Genomic DNA, 16460 nt, shown 5'->3' with positions numbered 1-16460 from the left:
CAGATTTGGGAAATTACAGAAAAAAAAATTCAAGGGAAAAAAAAAAAAGATGGCATACTACACAAAGAGTTATAACATGCTCATGAGAAAGATTTACACAAAGAGCTGTGAGACATTTGAAAAACATTTTTTTTGGCATTAAGATTTCCTATCCTTTTCTAGTAACACCTAAAATGACCATTTTCTAAGATTTAGGATAAAACTTCTCGTGTTGGAGATGTATTTGGAAGTAACTAGTGGACCCATTTATCAAAAAGAGTAAAGACAACATCTAAAAATTCTGCTTCTTGCCAAAATGGACATTAACATTTTGCTTGGAAGCAAACGTGAAAATAGTGATTTTTATCCAATTATCCCTCCATATATCAAAGAGAAAGTTACACTTTATTCTGTCAGGTTTTTAAATAGAATTTTCTATCTTGAATGTCGAGATCTTAAGCAATAAAATCCACCAATGTGTAAGCAAAGAAAACAATTACCAGATGGCATTTTTCACCACATTTCTTGAATTTATTAGAATCGTGCTTCTCTACAACTAATGGTTCTTGTGGTTTGCAAACCGTATGTCTGCCCTTATTTACCTACATAAACACAGAACAGCATTTCCAACAGGAGAGGTTCACACATCAAACAAAGGATAGAGCGTGTGACCTCCATAAGGCATTCAATAAAGGTATGAGCCATCTTTCCCCTCCGACTGGGTTCCCTTAGGATGCTCTTATATTGGCATCACATTCTTCTAAGAGTAGAATCAAATCTTCAATCAGGCTGTGTTCTCTTCCGTGTGTCACTCTCATAATATCAAAAGCCTAAAGAGAAAAAGAAGGGAAGATACGTTAGACCTCAAAATAGGTGGACCCTGCCTGTTCCCTCTTGTCCCCATGATGTGAGGGTCCTGGCGAACCCACATGTTCATAGGCTGAACTGTCTCTACCAGGCGCACAGAACTGTGCTTCTCTGAGCCAGAATACCAAGCAACGAGGGTGGTTTTTGAACGTGGTGTTTGGGAAACACGCTCACTATCTGAGTCACGCTGGGGTCCAGTGACCAGCGATGACCCTTCAGGGATCGCTAGGGTATAGCTTTGGTGGGTAGAGGTTTAGGAAGAGTCACTAAAATGATTAAGTCACACGAAGGATGAAATACCATGCTGCCACCATCTTAAAATCATTTCTCTTTACTGCATGCTACACTCAGTTCCATCTGTATGCACTGTGATTATTATGTACATGGATTCTTGTGTTCTTTTCATATCACATGACATTATAGCATTTTCACACATCCTCCCTGTGACTCCCCATATTCAGTCCATTACTAAACCTTGTCAATTCTGTCTTCAAAATAGTTCTGAAATCTGGGTGGGCTTGTGACTACTTCAATAAAGAGCACAGTTGTAGTAAAGACATCGACTTCCAAGTCTGGGCCAAAAAGCCCTCTTCCCTGTTCACTAGGCGTGTTTGTTTCTGGGACCACGAGCCTCCATGCCATGAGGAAGCCCGAGCCACACGGAGAGAGGCCGTGGTACCTCCTCTGGCTGAAAGTCTTAGCTGAGTTCGTCTTTCAAGTCACCTAGCCAAGGCACCAGACAGGTACACAAAGAACCCTCCAGATGATTCCAGCACCCAGCCAGAGTGAGCAGGATGTATCTTCCCAGACGAAACACCAGACAGTGTGGGAAAGTAGAACAGGAGGAACCCTTTCCTATCGTGCTGTGTTGGAATTCCTTCCCCACGGAACCTGCAGGCATAATTTTGTTGTCGTACTCCATTCAATTTGGTATGGTTTGTTATGGAGCAACGAATACTCAGAATACCCTCAAAAATATTTGTGCAATAAATATATAGTCTCTAATCGAATCATGCGAGGCACACCTTGCACTACCCAAATGGGAGGTGGGGTGGGCTGAGAAGGGAGGGGCACCCGTTGTGTTTGATGTAAACGCATCCAGGACGCTTGCGAAAATGTGGCTCTGGTGGCTATTGGCCGCCTAGTGAAGCACCTGGCAGTGGTACCAGGGCTTCAGCCTGGGCCACACACAGTGTCACCCGTGGAGCTTCACAAGAGACAGCAGCACCCAGAACCTACACACGAGCGTGGGGAGCGAGGGCGAGCTCAGGCGATTCCAGCACATCCTCAGGGTCGAAAATGACAGCGACTGTTCATTGTTCAGTGCTAATTCACAGCCGGCACAACTGCTGTATATGACGAATTCTATCGTGTTCACAGACCATTGTCTACTAAGCTATTCTTGGAAATTTACATCGATTCCAATTGTTTATCGTGATACGAGGCAGATCTTCCAGCATGGCTTTTTGTGCCTTTGGTGAATGTTTGCTTAAGGTAAATTCCGAGGGGTGGAATTCCTGGGTATGATCATCTTTAAAGCCGTAGAGATTTTAGGGCAGGAAAGCACCTTTGTGGCCACATGGTGAGACCCCTTCACCCCCAACAGGCTCACACAGCGACAGCCCTGTTTTCTGCAGAGGAGAAAGAAACAAAGCGCTCAGGGTGATGGATGCTTTCAGCCTGCGCTCCTGCCTGCCTTTGCCTCTTTAGAAATGTTCGCTTCAGGCTGGAAGGAAAACAGGCAGACAGAGAGCGTCTAGACTTAGCTGCTGAGAGGGAGGGAGGGAAGGCATAGCCGCTCAGACCCCGGCCCCTCAGCCTGCAACGACAGCTCTGCCCTCGAGCCCACCCCGCAACACCCCAGCTGCAAAGCCCAGGCAGCGGCTGGGGCTGCGATGCCGGACGGTGGGGACTCACATTTCTTACCGACTCGGGGGGTCTGTCTGTGGGTGCGTGGCGTGTGCGAGCGAACCCCGAGGTGGGGGGTGTCTGGGATCGGAGGGGAGGTGTCGGGAGCAGCCCTCACCTTCCAGACGGCTGAACTTTCTGCGATTCCTCTGGGCAGAGGATTAAAAACAAATGCTTGATACCATGCGGGGCGCACGGGCCTTGTGTTTCATTCTCTTTTGTCCGAGCTGCCCTGGGTCCTCTGCCGTTCTGGGCATCTCGGGGTCTGCGGCAGAGCCCCGCGTGACAGCACGATCGTGGAGAGGGGACGTTGCTCGGGTCACAGGGAGCCTTCCTGGGAAATTGTCCGACTTGAAAGCACCCTTAGATGTTCTTCCTCCCTTTCACTCCACAGACGGCCGCGTGTGCTTGTGATCTGGCAAAGGGAGATGAAGGCACCAGCAGCAGGGCTGGAGAGCTCTCTGCAGACTGGGACAGAACGCTCCACCCTCGCCGGAGGAGCCGAGCTCACCTCCTCCCCTGCCCTCGCCGACGCCCCTGCTGGGGAGGGCCTGGCTTTTGTCTCAGATCTCCCAGACCAGCTTCCTGTTTGTCCCCCTGGTCACGTTTCCCCAGGTTCCTCACCTGGAGAAGGGTCTGTGCTTCTTCATGGTTCGACTCAGAGGCTAAATGACAAAGCTATCTTCTTATCACCCTGGCAGCGTAAGGGTGACGTTCATGTTTCCAAACAGAATACAGGCTCCGATCTTCTTCCCTCCTGCTTTCCTTCCAGTTCCCATCGTAAGTTTGGCGTCTCCCGCTTTGCAGCTTTAGGAACGAGGTCTACTCCGCAAAGGCCGAAGTCAGTTGCCCCCGATCCAGAGATTCCTGTTCAGGGAGGGGCAGGCCTGCCTGTCCCCCAGCAGGGCTGTGCCCAGGTGTTGGCAGGAGGCTGCGGCCCCACAGCCATCCTGGAACTGCAGAGTCACAGCCCGGAGCGGGCAGATGCATGGCCATCCGCAGGCCTCCTGCCCACACTTCCCAGCCTGCTTCCTTAAGGGCCACAGGGATCGTCCAGTCCCACACTCTCATGTCACGGAAGGAACTACTTCCCGAGGTCGCCCGGCCTGAGAGGTGGACGGGGCACGATCACCCAGCTCCTAGGACTCAGCCCAGTGTCCCTTCCAAGACTGTAACGTGCAGTCTCCCCATACAAACAGTCTCCAGTGGGAGAACAGTGACCAAGGGGAGAAACCGGAGGGTCTCCTGGATGTGGCTTCTGAGACACCCCCGGGGGCCATGGGTGTCCTCCCAGTCCAGTGCTGCTGGTCATGTTCTGCGTTCTCTTGTGTGGCGGTGACTGTAGCACCAGAAGTAAAGGTGGGGCCGGAGGGGGGAGCCCTGGGCATGTACGTGCAAGGTTTGAGATGCTAAGATTAGAGGACCTTATCCACAAGCGTGGCTGGAAGCAGCGAAGAAATGGGCCTAGGTGGGGGCAGAGGACTAATCTGAAGAGACTGAAAAAAAAAAAAAAAAAAAAAACTACATTATTTGTCTGTAAAGCAAAACTAAATATAGGTCTGATTAACATGTACACATTTTAATTTTCTTTGCCTAATGGGCAGATGGAGAAGAGAAAAGAAGAAGAAGTAGGATCAGTAATGTGCAAACTATGTCAGTGACCCCTGTGTGTGCAGGAGTGTGCACGTACGAACGATGTGACATGCTGGGTGGGCAGGAAGCTGCGACTCGGACCTAGTGACAGAGGACATCTGGTCCTTGCCTTGGACGTCACCTAGCCTGTGGCAGAGCCGGGGCACAGAGTTCCCAGAGAAGTAAGAATAGAGTCCTGGGTGGCTCTAGGCACAGCCACTCAGCCCACTGGGAAGATGGGAAGGGCTTCCGCTCACCCTATCCAAAAAAATAAAGTTACAATAGATCTCTGACAAACCAGAAAAATTGTTTCCAGTAGCTCCGTCTCCCTTCTCGCAGCCCCTCCCGACTGCCACGTGTGCATGTCAGAAGGGATGATTCGGTTTAATTTCCTACGGTAGCGTATAAAACAGATTAGGGAAATACAAAATTGGAGCCGGCTTGTGTTGGGAAAAGCTTATCTCTTTCCATTACATTTTATTTTTTTTAATGGCAGCATTTAAGAAGAGCCTGCACAGAATCTTTCACCGAGGACTCATTTGAAGCCTCCAAGGGGGATGCCTGCTGCACCCACTTGCAGACCGTAAATGTCACACAAGAAACGGCAGCATAGATTGTCTGCCACGCGACAGGCACGGGGTTTACTCAGGAATAAAGAAAGTGTCCCCAGAACTGATTTTAATCTCATCACATCCTTTTTTTTTCTTTTTAAAGTAATTTTAGAATTGTGACCATATATTGAATTAAATCAAGTTATGACCTACAGTTGGAAACAATATACCTTTCATATTAATTTTTAATAGAAATATATTAAGCTTATCAAGGATCTCATATAGTTTCCACCATAGGCCTGAGGAATCCAGCAAATGACTCCCCCCAGCATGATTTAAATATGGATGTGAAATCAGAGGGACAAGAAATGCAGGCATGATCAGAACCTCTGGGATCAGATCACAACAGGGAAAAACGGAAGCAGGTTTTTTCATTCTGCCCCTCTCAGAACGAAAGAGTGTTGGGGGTGCGGTGGGGGGGGGGTCTTTTTCAACGTAGAAAATGTAAGAAGCAAGAGCTACCAACACCTTCATCAGCTCCAGAGCCACAAAAAGCCCTTTGCAACGGGCAGCAGAAAATCCCGAAGGCTTTGACGACCCATCTGAACCGAGCAGCGCCGTGTGCGACCTGCTCCACTCTACACTTTGAACCCAACTCTCCAAGGGCAGGTTCTGCTGGAGGAATTTGTCCTCCTGGGAGGCAGATTGTCCTTAGAGAAACATCTATGCAGTCATTCGCTCAAGCAGCTGTGATGGGCAAGACGCGGCCCTTGTCCTAGAGGAGCTCAGGCACAGTCAGGGAGACAACACATAACCACTGGATCGCCACAGCGGAACAGTGTGTGTTACATGGAGATGCAAAGTCCTAGGGCGCCCAGAGCGGGAAGGGGACCAGGGCGGCCTGGGGGGGACCTCAGGACAGGTTACAGACACGGGGAGCTCAGGTCTATGGTTCAATGGTAGTAACTATTCCAGAAAAAGAGCTGTTGTTATGTCACTATGTTTAATCAATCAATCCAATGAATATTTGTTGAAGAACCCACGGCTGCTCCCTGAGCATCAGTTTCTTCGACCGAATGAGGAGACTGGACGAGATAAATTCCAAGGGGAGCCCCAGTCCCAGCGTGTTGTTCAACGCACCTAGAAAGCTAGGAGGTGTGGATTTAGTTTTGTTTCCAAATATTGCTAATTCCACTGTGGTCAGAGAATTTACCTTGTATGACTTGAATCATTTTACATTTTGTTTTATGACCCCAAATATGGTCTTATCTTGGTGTTTCTGTGGTTACTTTAAAAAAAAAATGTGCACCTGGTGTTGTCAGGTGGAGTGTTTTCTAAATGTCAACAGATCCTGTTGGTTGAGGGTATTATGTGATTATTCTATTAAATATATCCTTGCTGATTTTCTGTCTAGTTCTATCAACTCTTGACACAGGGGTTTTGATGTTCCTAGCTACACTTGCGGATTTATTTATTTTCCTTTTCAGCTCTATCAGTTTTTGTTTTCCATATTCTGCAACTGTGTTGTCTGCTGCATTTCTATGTCTTTTTGGTAGATTGACCCTTTTTTCATTATACACTACCCCCTAGGAAAATCTTCTTTGCCCTAAAGTCTACTATATCTGATATTGTTATAGTCAGCCCAGCTTTCTTTTCATTGTGTTTTCATAATACATCTTCTTCCCATCCTTTTACTTCCACAACCTGCCTATATCACTATAAAGAGAGTTTCTTATAGTTGGTATATACTTGGGTCATTTTTTAAAAATCTGTTCTACCAATCCCTGTCTTTTAATTAATATATTTAGACAATTTATATTTTTTGACATAGACAACTTATGTAATTTAAAATGTAATTATTAATATATTAGGGTTTAAGTCTGCCATTTTATATTTTGTTTTCTGTTTGCTCTGTTTTTTGTCTCTCTTTTCTTTTTCCTGCATTCCTGTGGGTTACCTGAACATTTTTTAGAATTCCATTCTATAGCTTTTTTGAGTATATCCCTTTATATAGCTTTTTTAGTGACTGCTCTAGGTCTTACATTATATGTACATAATTCACCACGACCAATTCAAGTCAAGGGTATAAACCCTAAGTCTTTCACTCTCCCTCATTTGGAACTTAATTGTCCTAAATATTTTCACTACATACATTTGGAACCATATCAGATAGTGTTATAATTTTTGCTTCAATTATCAACCTATACAGAAAATTTAAGAGGAGGAGGAAAGGCTATTTTACTTACTCACATTTTTGCTGTGTTCTTTCTTCCTTCCTGATGCTCCAAGATTCCTTCTTTTATCCTTTTCTTTCTGTTTAGAGAACTTCCTTCAGCCATTCTTTTAGAGCATGTCTGCTGGTGACATGTTCTTTCAGTTTTCATTCATCTGAAAATGTCTTGATTTCCCCTTCATTCCTGAAGGATATTTTTGCTGAATATAGGTTTTTGGGTTAATAGTTCTGTTCTTTCAGTGTTTAAAAAAACATTGTGCTTTCATCGGGCCTCCACGGTTTCCGATGAGAAAATCACTGTCATTCCAATTGTTTTCCTCTTGCTGCTTTTAGGAAATTATTTTTGTCAATAGCTTTCAGAAGTTTGAGTATGATCCACAGTCTCTGCACGAAGGTTTTGGGGTTTATCCTATTTGGGGTTCACTTAGCTTTTATTGTGCTAAAATATACATATTATAAATTTACCATTTTAACCATTTTTAAGTGTACAGTTCAGTGGCATTAAGTGTATTCACACTGTGCTTAGGCAATGTTGTGCAGCCATTACTACCACCCACATCCAGAACTTCTACATCATCCCACGCGGCAACCGTGCACCCATGAAACAACTTCCCCTCCCCCTACTCCCTCCAGATCCCAGTAAACACCGTTCTACCTTCTGTCTCTTTGGGTTTGGCTCTTCTAGGTACCTCATATAAGTGGAATCGTGTTTACTTGTCCGTCTCTCTGGGTTGTTTCATTTCACTTCATACCTTCAAGGTTCATCTACGTGTAGCATGTGTTAGAACTTCATTCCTTTTTAAGGTTCAATAATATTCCATTGTATGTATATACCCCATTCTCTGGGTTGCTTTTTCACTCTGTTGACAGTGTCTTTTGAGGCACCAAAGTGTTTAATTTTGATGAAGTCCAATTTGTCTATGTTTTCTTTTTCTGTCTGTGCCTTTGGTATTATATCTAATGAATATCACTAAATCTAACATCATGAAGCTTTTCTCTTATGTTTTCTTCTAAGGAGTTTTATAGCTTTAGCTTACATTTGAGTCTTCAATCCATTTTGAGTTACTTTCCATATACAGCATTAGGTAAGGGTCCTACTTTGCTCTTTTGCATGTGGATATCTAGTTTCCCCAGCACCATTTGTTGAAGAGACTGTCTTTTTTCCCTTGAGTAGTCTTAGCACCCTTGTCAAAATTCATTTCACCACGTAACTGAGGGCGCAGTTCTGGGCTCTCTATTCTAGTTCTTTGAGCCGCATGTCCATCCCTATGCCAGTATCAACACTGTTTTGATTACTGTAGCTTTGCAGTAAATTTTAAAATCAACAACTGTGAGTCCTCCAAGTTTGTTCTTCTTTTTCAAGATTGCTTTTGGCTATTCAGGGTCCCTTGAGGTCCCTTATGAATTATAAGACGGATTTTTCTATTTCTGCCCCTCAAAATGTCATGGGGTTTTGACAGAGATTGCAACTGAATCTGTAGGTTTATGTAATATTGACATCTAACAATATTAAGTTTTCCAACTCATGTGCACATGATGTCATTCTGTTTATTATATCTTTAATTTCTTTCAGCAATGTTTTGTAGTTTTCAGTGCACAAATCTTTCAACTCTTTGGTGAATTTAATTCGTAAGTATTTTATCCTGTTTGATGCTATTGTAAATTGACTTATTTTCTTAATTTCCTTTTTGGATTGTTCATTGTTCACAACTGATTTTTACATGTTTGTTTTGTATCCTGCTACTTTGCTGAATTCACGTATTAGTTCTAACAGATAGTTTTGGGTTTTTTTAAACAGAATCTTTTAGTGTTTTCTACATGTAAGATCATGTCATATAAACAGACAAAATTTTACTTCTTCCTTTCCAATTTGGATGCCTCCACCATTATTTCTTCAAGTACTTTTTTCACACCACCCTCTTCCTCTTCTGCTTCTGGGACTCCAATGTTAGATCTTTTGTTATTGGTCTACTGGCGGCCCCCTGAGGCTCTATTCAATTTTACTTTGTCTTCAGTCTTTTCCTCTGTTTTTCAGACTAGGTAGTTTCTGTTGTTCTATCTTCAAGTTCACCAATTCATTCCTCTGTTCCCTCCATAATGTTGTTGAGGTCCATTCTGTTTCTTGTGTTTATCAGTTCTTAAATTTATATTTGCTGTTTCTTTATATCTTCTATTTCTTTATTAAGACTTTATATTTTCCTTATCTTTTCCATTTTTTGGTTTAAAACCACACTCCTGAAACTACTATTCTCTATTTGATATTCATAAATTTCAGAGCCAGGTTCTTCAAACAACTCTTCGAAGGTATCAGTGATAATTATGGCAGGTCATCTCTGCATGCCTTCTTTCCCTCCCTCCTCCCCGATGTTGAAGGGTGCTGTTCCATGATTAGAGGAGGGTTTTCTAACCTAGAGGCCATGGACGGTTAGAGAGTCCAGGGAAAGGCTTCAGGGAGCCTCTGAAGGCCCCTTTCCCACCGAATGTACAAAAGGTTGTGTGTATGTGAGTCAGTGGTTCTCATCAGACTCCAAAATAAGAACATGACCAAAGAGTTTAAGCATCACTGTAGCAGATTAAGAAATAGGAACAACAGAACCACATGCTCTAGATCAGCCATTGTGGGGGGGGGCTGGAAATCGGGGCACAGGCCGGAGCAGACAGAAGACCAGCGTTGTGCTTTGGGCTTTCCCTGGATGTGCTGCAGCAGCTGATAACTGTGCAGCCATAAACAGAGCCATGTCTGGGACTTGTGGCCTCACTCCCTGTTTAGGCCCAGAAACAGCTAAAATGATCTTCAAAGTGTAAAACGCTTCGACAAAATGAAATGAGCAGGGAAGAAGCAACGTGTAGCACAAGAATTTTACATCTAGATAAAAGTGGTTATTGAAAGGAAAGAAGTCTGACTTTTGCAACCTGCCACCTGCAAACAAAGCACTGCTAATAAAACAGCCATGCGGGGCCAGGCTGCAGGAGCCGGCAGCATGCAGAGCTCATGGACAAAACCAAAAAACGCTCATTGACAACACAGACCAGACGGGTTGTCCCTGAAGTCCAAGAAGGCAAATTAGCGGCAAAAAAAAATCCTTCCAAGAAATAAATGGAAAGAAATCAAAGTAGATTAGAGACGAGTGAGAGCAGGAGGGGGGCGCTGTGAAGGGACCCTGGGACCATCCCGTGGTGGCAATCACAGGCGTTTCAGCTGAGCCAGTGGAAACAGAAGCCCAAACCAGATCAGAGCGGGGCTAAGTGGATTCCTTTCCTGGCGGAGCCTGGGGCCTGACTGAATCTGTAACAGATTTCTGTTTCTGAAGCTTCTCTGATTTCTATTCCAAACTCAGTCTTTGAGAACTTTATTCAAGCTATTTCAGTCCGTTATTCCCAGGGTTTCTAAGGCAAGAAAGAATATCCAGGGGTGCCCATTTGAAGAGAGCGTCAGCTTCAAAAGGCAAAGAATACAGCCTCCCTTTTCCCTTTCCCCTCTCTCCGGGTCACCTGAGTCCTGAGAAAAGAAGAGTTTTTGCAGGAAGAAGCTGACCTGCCCCTAGACTCACAGGTCATAGGTGTTCTCATGGACAGGGACATGTCCAGGCCATCGCTCTGCTAGCAGACGCTCAGCAAACGCTGTGAGATGAGCTGCCCCTTTAGCCACATGCAGCTAAAAGAACAGGACCAGGGTAGGGCTTTTAAAGTCTCCCATCCATTAAAAAAAAAAAATCCATCCATTCAAGCACGTATTTAATAGAACTTGCTGTGTCCGGGGCATGTGTGTCTGTGCTAGCTGACACCACAAGATACCAAAGATCCCCGAGTCAGGGTCCCTTGAGGAATTCCCGCCCAGCTTGGGGAAACAACACCCACCACTGTGAACTGCGGGGGAGCAGTCACGTAACAATTGTTCAGCAGGGGAATGGACAACCGCAGACTCCAAACGCAAGCACTAAAGGGACCAGCGAGTCGGGGCGTGATCAGAACAAGAGTTCCTGTAATAATCTCTAATAGCCTCGAAACGCTCGAGGTCACAAGCACACCCTCTCACATGTTGCCTCGCTTCTCAGAACAACTCTCTGGGATAGGTATGAGCCTTATTCTTCAACTGAAATTGTATTCAGAGAGATTAAATGACCTGCTTCAAATCACACAACTAGTAAACGGTGGGACTGAAACCTGAGCCTACTGAGCACTCTTCTGACCACGCTGCAGTGCCGGGGTCCACGTTTGCTCCTTGGCTGATGATCAGAACTTGGCAAGAGACTCAGTGACTTCTCTCGAGTCGAATAGGAAGCTGGGGGTAAGAACACAATTTAACCCCAGGCCTCGGGACAGACATTCTGAGGCTGCTCCCAGAGTATCTTTCATTTGGCAGCTATCTGGGCCCATGCGTGGGCTTCTCTTAGGTACCAAGAGCGGGAGATGCTAAAACGGTTAGTGAGGGAGCTCACAAGAAGGCCGTGGGGACAGAAGAGAGTAGAACTGGGCACGAGGGTGTAAAAGGACAATCAGAGGGTCACCAGAAGGGCTGGCATCAGCCCAGGCCACCTTACCCCATGAACCCACACCTAGATGTCTGTCTGGGTTTGGTCAGCTGTCTTGCAGCTGAGGGTGTGAGGCGTCTCCTTTAAGAATTCTGCAGGCAATGCAACACTGAAGCCGCACGTGAAGAACGGAGGCATCTAAATCCCCTCCGATTTCTCTCCCACATTTTCCTCTGAGCTGGCATCAGGAGTTGCTAGATCTGAAGGGATTTCCACGCACCAAGTCTTATTAGAGAGCCTCCGCTATTTCACTGGCCCAATCCAGAGGAAAACAACAGAACCCTGGATTCTAGCCTGGATTTAACGACTTGCTCACATGTCTGTCTCCTCCACTAGATTGTAAGGGCAACACTGAGGCTCATTCAAAGTAACAGAAGCCTTTTTCATCAACACGTGTTAAATTAAACTGAACAAACACACCGGGCTCTGCCCGGGTGTGCATAGACGAGCTCTGCATGTCTCCGAGCCTTCACGTCTTCGTTTTTCAAACAGGAATGAAAATGCTTATCCCAGGGACCTAGTGTGGCTGTCCCTTCATCTGCCATGAGGACCAAGCACGAACATGCACGCATGAGCAGTATTAATAGTTTCTAGTCCCATATAAATGCACAGAACTAATCTGATCCCTTAAGAAACACTGACTTGCAGGTGACCTTGGATTGGGCACGTTACATATTTAGGAAACTTCCTCTACATTACATTTCTGTCAATACTTCGACACACTAGACCCTCAGTAAGTATGTTCCGCCTGGCTGACAAGTCCTCACCAGACTGGAAAAGGAACATTGTCCGTGAGACCGTAGGGGTCTGGGTAAGGATGTGAGACAAGGTAAAAAGAACAAGAAGAGCAGAGTGACTTCAAGAAATCCTTGTGTTCTTCCTGTGGACCATGCACCGATTTCAATCAGAGGCCAGGAAACGTAGCATGGCTCGCACTCAACAGCAATCGGCATTGCATAACCCCAGACTCTTAAGAATCCCTTAGTCACTTGTCATTTCTCTCATCTAATATGAGTGGCTGCCACGTTATGGGGCCAGCCGGCTTATGGGCGCTCCCTGAGCAGCCCCCCCATGCGTGGTCCCCATCCCCTCACCATGACTCCCCTGCAGACAGGGCTCTGTGGCCCGGAGACCCCGCTACAGTACGACGCGCTTCCCGTGAGACCCCCACACCAGGTCTCCGTATGACCCACCGGCGCCTGGGCCAGATGAGCACGTGCCCGCCCCTTCTGCAGGGCCACGAACCGAGCGAGGGGGATTCTGCTGGGGTGGGGAGGCCGGGAGAGCAGAGGGCACCACCTGAGACGCGAGAACAAGCGTCACTCTAACAAGGTGTTCCCGCACCGACCCGGGTCTGCCACTCAGTTTCTCGACACGTGCCGCTAGGATTGCATTTACTGACCGCCCTCCCACAATGGTGAACACTTGCTAAGTTCCAGGCGCTTTGCCTGGCACTGATCTGGTCACAAGGATAACCACGAAGACCCCGCAGTCCCCTGGGCGGGGTGCTGTCAGGTTCCCCTGCGACAGTGTGGGAAGTGCTCTACCGGCGGGGCGAGCCAAGAGTTGCAGGGTGCATGGAGAAAATAAACACTAAGCCGGGCCTCAGAGTTCTGCCAGGCCCGGGGGGGCATAGAAGGCAGAGAAACAGCTTTGTAAAGACCCAGGAGGGAGCAGTTCGAGGTAACCGTGGGCAGCGGTGAGCGGCACAGCGGTCACTGGGTGTGGGGACAGCGAGGCTGTGAGGGCATTGCAGACAGGGGTCAAGGGCCTCGCCTGCCACACAAGGAACGTGGACTGCGTCCTGTGGGCAGTAAGTGGCAGGCAGGAGAAGGGCAGCCTGTCTGCTGTGCACAGGGCACAGCAGGGACACTGGCGTTCTCAGGCCAGTCTGCACCAGCTTGCAAGAGCGATTGCTAAAATTATCATGATTTTTGCAAGAAAGTTGATTTTCATATTGGTAGTTTCAAAACCAGGGTGGGCAGGTTCGCACCACAGAAACCAGCAAATGTCACAATTAAGGTGGTTTTTTTTCCCCAGAGTGGTTGTTAAACATTTACCAGCACGCACCAGGCATGCGTGTGCGTGTACATGTGTGTGCACACACATGTGCAGAGTTGTTAAACAGCAGGCAGATCCGCGTGAGATCCTGGCACACTCACCAGCCTGAGGTTCTTCATGGCTTGCGGAAACATGCCTTGATGGAGCTGCAGTTTGCCGACTTTCATCACTTGCACGCCTCTCACGGGATGGCTTCCCGGGAAGAAGATCCTGGAAGAAACCAAAGGGCAAACGGAGTCAGCAGCTCTCACCTTGCGGTCGGCATTTGTCAGGAGACCACGAAAGGGGGAGCCAACCTGGCCGTGACTGCCAGTGAGCTACTGTAAAGGAAATCAGCCTTGGATCCGGGAGAAGGCAGTGCTGGGGGGAATTAACACCACACTGGTCTCCAGCTCCCCAGAACGCCTTTCGCATTAGGGAAAAAATGACAGGACTGGATGCTTCTCTAATAAACACTAGAGAAACAGAAGTTTGAACCTCTGCATTTGTATCTGGGAGGAGTAGGGAGACCAGGTGCTTAAACTATCCACGAAGCTCCAGCACTAGCACAGTGAACATTTATTTGTTGGATAAAGTTTTCACAATCCCCCAACTAGACACTGCCATGTCCCCCTTTTAACTGCAAAGTCCTTTGATTGAATCTCAGTTATAGAGTTTATCATGGTCCACCTTGCTTATCTGCACTCGCATATTTATTTGATCATCTCACTGGATTATAATTTTTTTTTTTTTTTTTTTGAGACAGGGTCTTGCTCTGTCACCCAGCCTGGAGTGCAGTGGCATCATCACAGCTCACTGTAACCTCGAATTCCTGGGCTCAACAGATCCTCCCACCTCAGCCTCCTGAGTAGCTGGGACTACAGGTGTGCACCACCACGCCCAGCTAATTTTTAAAAATTTCTTGTGAAGATAGGGTCTCGCTGTGTTGCCCAGGCTGGGCTCAGGCCCCAGGGCTCAAGCAGTCCTCACACCTTGGCCTCCCAAAGTGCTGGGTATAATGCTTTTTATTTGGGCATCCTGTCTGTTCCCTCTGATGTCCCGAATGTAGGAGGTACTCAATGCATATTGATCCCTTTCACATGTAACAGAAGAGAATAGTGTGTCGCAGTGGGCCAAAGAAACAGGGCTCAGGGCTACGCCTCAGACCCCATGAAGAGCTATAGATTACTTCAGTTCAAGTCAACAAAACTTACTATACTGGAGTCAACAAAATGTGTGCAGCTTGGCCTCTTCTGCAACCCCCTTCCCTGCCACCATTCTTAGAGAACACTAAGCTCCTGCTGTATATGCAGGATTGCACCTGGGGCTCAGGGAAACATCTCTCTCTCTCTCTCTGTATAAACTATGTATATACTCACAGCCAAGCGTGGTGGTTCATGCCTGTAATCCTAGCACTCTGGGAGGCTCAGGTAGAAGGATCACTTGAGCTCGGGACTTTGAGACCAGCCTTAGCACCCTGTCTGTACTAAAAATAGAATAAAATAGCTAGGCGTGGTGGCACACACCTGTAGTCCCAGCTACTCGGTAGGCTGAGGCAGGAGGATCACTGGAGCCCAGGAGTTTGAGATTGCTGTGAGCTAGGCTGCTCCATGGCACTCTAGCCCCAGTGATAGAGTAAGACTCTGTCTCAAAAACAACAAAAAAAAAAAACGAAAAAAACCACAACCAAAAAAACCTCAACTATATACACATAGAGTTTATATGAGTTTCTCTCAAGGCCCAACCAATAACCCCATTAGACCTAAGATAAACATTTATACAGGAGTTAAAACAGCATTTCAGGATGGAGCGTTAGTTATGCCCAAATCAGGTGCACCTTATTATAAAGCTAGATGTCCAGTTCCAGTCTGCTGAACTGAACTGAAAAAACGAGACAGGAGTTACGAAGACACAGAGGTGACTGGCGGTTGGTTGGACAGGGGAAGGCTTCCTGGAGGAGGAGAATTGGCCTCACACCGGCTGCCAAGAATGGAGGGAGCACTGGCTGGCGAGCGGAAGGGGTGTGAACTGCACCGTCACAGCACACGAGCAAGCGCCCGCTCCACATGACACTTCCCCAAAGACAGAGCCACCTGCCCGCAGGGGTGAACAGGACAGTCCCGGGGGCCATCACGTATGTAGGGTTTGCCACGTGCCAGGCGCGGTTCTAACTGCTTTGCATTTACTAACCCGCAGAACGCCCGGCTAAGCTCCACCACGGAACAGAGATGAGGTAGAGTCACCTGGAAAGACAGGGTGTCCTGCGACAAGCGTGCACATGTCTGCAAACCCTCCCCTCCCCCTGCAGCTCAACTCTCCCCCCGTGAAACGGGATCTAGAAACTTCATTCATGCTTTCTAAAAAGGGGGAACACAGTGCCTGGGAGCAGAGTATGGAAATCAACAGAAGGTTGGCCATGCCTCTTACAAAGGGCTGAAAAGGGAGGGGAAAGGAGGGAAACAAAGGAGACACCTGGGTCCCGGATTTCTCTCCGTCTCCCGAGTGCGCCGGGAGGTCAATCGCTCCCCCTCACCCCTCACAAGACGCACATCGTTACCTGCTTGTGCAGAAAAGATTTGCAGGTCCCCAGACAAAAGGCCGAAATGCAGGACGCCATTCCCGGCAGGTAACTGCCCCGGCCGCGTCCCTTGAAAAGCACACCTGGAGCCGGGATTTCATTTTATTGCCGTGAATGTGGTGTAATTAAATTTAAAGGCC

The 16460-nt window shown here is 47.1% G+C and overlaps 1 protein-coding gene across 11 annotated transcripts in view; it reads right to left on the bottom strand.

Moving 5' to 3' along the window:
• Positions 1–494: 494 nt before the first annotated feature.
• Positions 495–16460, bottom strand: part of SMYD3 (SET and MYND domain containing 3) — a 358877-nt gene continuing 342911 nt past the window's right edge. For all 11 annotated transcript variants that reach the window (XM_045537179.1, XM_045537180.1, XM_045537181.1 and 8 more), the window contains 2 exons: positions 13865–13973; positions 495–809 (listed from right to left, as the gene is read on the bottom strand). In XM_045537179.1, the coding sequence (XP_045393135.1) occupies positions 708–809; positions 13865–13973 (211 nt within the window). In that variant the 3' untranslated portion in view covers positions 495–707. The remainder of the gene's footprint in view (positions 810–13864; positions 13974–16460) is intronic.

This window comes from Lemur catta, chromosome 25, assembly GCF_020740605.2.
Source record: "Lemur catta isolate mLemCat1 chromosome 25, mLemCat1.pri, whole genome shotgun sequence".
NCBI lineage: Eukaryota > Metazoa > Chordata > Mammalia > Primates > Lemuridae > Lemur > Lemur catta.
Note: the sequence above shows the minus strand (reverse complement) of the source record. Positions and strands in the feature narration are given on the sequence as shown.